This window comes from Aplysia californica, unplaced genomic scaffold (assembly GCF_000002075.1).
Source record: "Aplysia californica isolate F4 #8 unplaced genomic scaffold, AplCal3.0 scaffold01858, whole genome shotgun sequence".
In the NCBI taxonomy this organism is placed as follows: Eukaryota; Metazoa; Mollusca; class Gastropoda; order Aplysiida; family Aplysiidae; genus Aplysia; species Aplysia californica.
This window is the reverse complement of record NW_004799128.1, coordinates 20,922-22,214: the sequence shown is the minus strand read 5'-3', so window position 1 is coordinate 22,214 and position 1,293 is coordinate 20,922. Positions and strand designations below refer to the sequence as shown.

Here is a 1,293-nt window from a genome sequence, read left to right as displayed (position 1 = left end):
GGTGGGTGGGTGGGTGGATGGATGGATCTATGAATGGATAGATAATGAAATACATGAAAAATAAAGGAACAATTGGGAACGGTTATTTTTTTTAAAAGTTTCTCAGTTCTTTCTATCACGTCAAACCTGACGATTTCGAACATAAAAATTTGACAAATAAATGCTTCCGTGAAATGTGTGTCTTGTCTGAATAGTATGACCCTGACATTCCCCCCCCCCCCCCCCCCCAGAGCCTACCCTGTGTGGTGGAGGGTCTGATGTTCGAACCTGCCCGGACTCTGTGTGTGAGAAAGCCACTATGGAGGAGTGCGGCAACAACCCGTGTGCTCTGTGTATGGTGGACCCGTGCACCTGTCGCCCCTACTTCGTGGACATGATCTCTGGGGCCAGGCTTAGCAGGTCTCAGTGCCAGGACTGTGAGTACATGTTTTTTGTGTTTGTCTGTCTGTCTGTATTTCTGTCTGTGTGTATTACTGTATTCGTTTTAGTACGGTCTTACGGCGCTCGCAACACTGCATAAGACATGAGAGCGCCTGTGTAGTTTTTGTCTGTCTGTCTGTCTGTCTGTCTGTCTGTCTGTCTGTCTGTCTGTCTGTCTGTCTGTCTGTCTGTCTGTCTGTCTGTCTGTCTGAAGTTTATTACTCCTTTGTTTCTTCCCTCAGTGTCTCTGAGCCAGTGTGAAGTGTGAAATTTATAAAGTGTGAACTTTCTAACTCCTTTGTCTCTGCCTGCAGTATCTCTGTGAAATGTGAAGTGTGAAGTATCTAACTCCTTTGTCTCTGCCCTCTATATGAAATGTGAAGTTTCTATCTCCTTTGTCTCTGCCATCTGTGTGAAGTTTCTAACTGGTTTGTCTCTGCCATCTATGTGAAGTTTCTAACTCTTTTGTCTGTGCCCGCAGTGTCTCTGTGAAATGTGAAGTGTGAAGTTTCTAACTCTGTAAAGTGTGAAGTTTCTAACTCTGTGAAAAGTGAAGTTTCTAATGCCTGTATCTGCGCCCTCAGTGTCCTTGGGAGTGTGTGAGGTCAGGCGGTGCGCGGAGCAGAAGGCCATCGAGAAGGCCAGGCAGAACGACCTGACCCTTGAGGAGGAGGAACTGGTCCTGTCTCAGTGTGACGCCACAGGGGGCTTCGAACCCAGGCAATGTGCGGGCAGTCTGTGCTTCTGTGTGGACGAGGCGGGGCAAAGTGTGGCCGCCAACCCTAACGGGACGTGTAAAGGTGGGTTTGCCTGTTGTTTGTTTGTGGGTGTGTACGTGTGTGTGTGGGTGTGTACGTGTGTGTGTGTGTGTGT

The 1,293-nt window shown here is 48.1% G+C and overlaps 1 protein-coding gene across 1 annotated transcript in view; it reads left to right on the top strand.

Annotated features, from left to right (window-relative positions):
• Positions 1-1,004: 1,004 nt before the first annotated feature.
• Positions 1,005-1,293, top strand: part of LOC101859148 — a gene marked incomplete at both ends in the record, with an annotated part of 5,874 nt that continues 5,585 nt past the window's right edge. Inside the window, 1 exon segment of the mRNA XM_013091019.2 lies at positions 1,005-1,220. Within this exon segment, the coding sequence (XP_012946473.2) occupies positions 1,005-1,220 (216 nt within the window).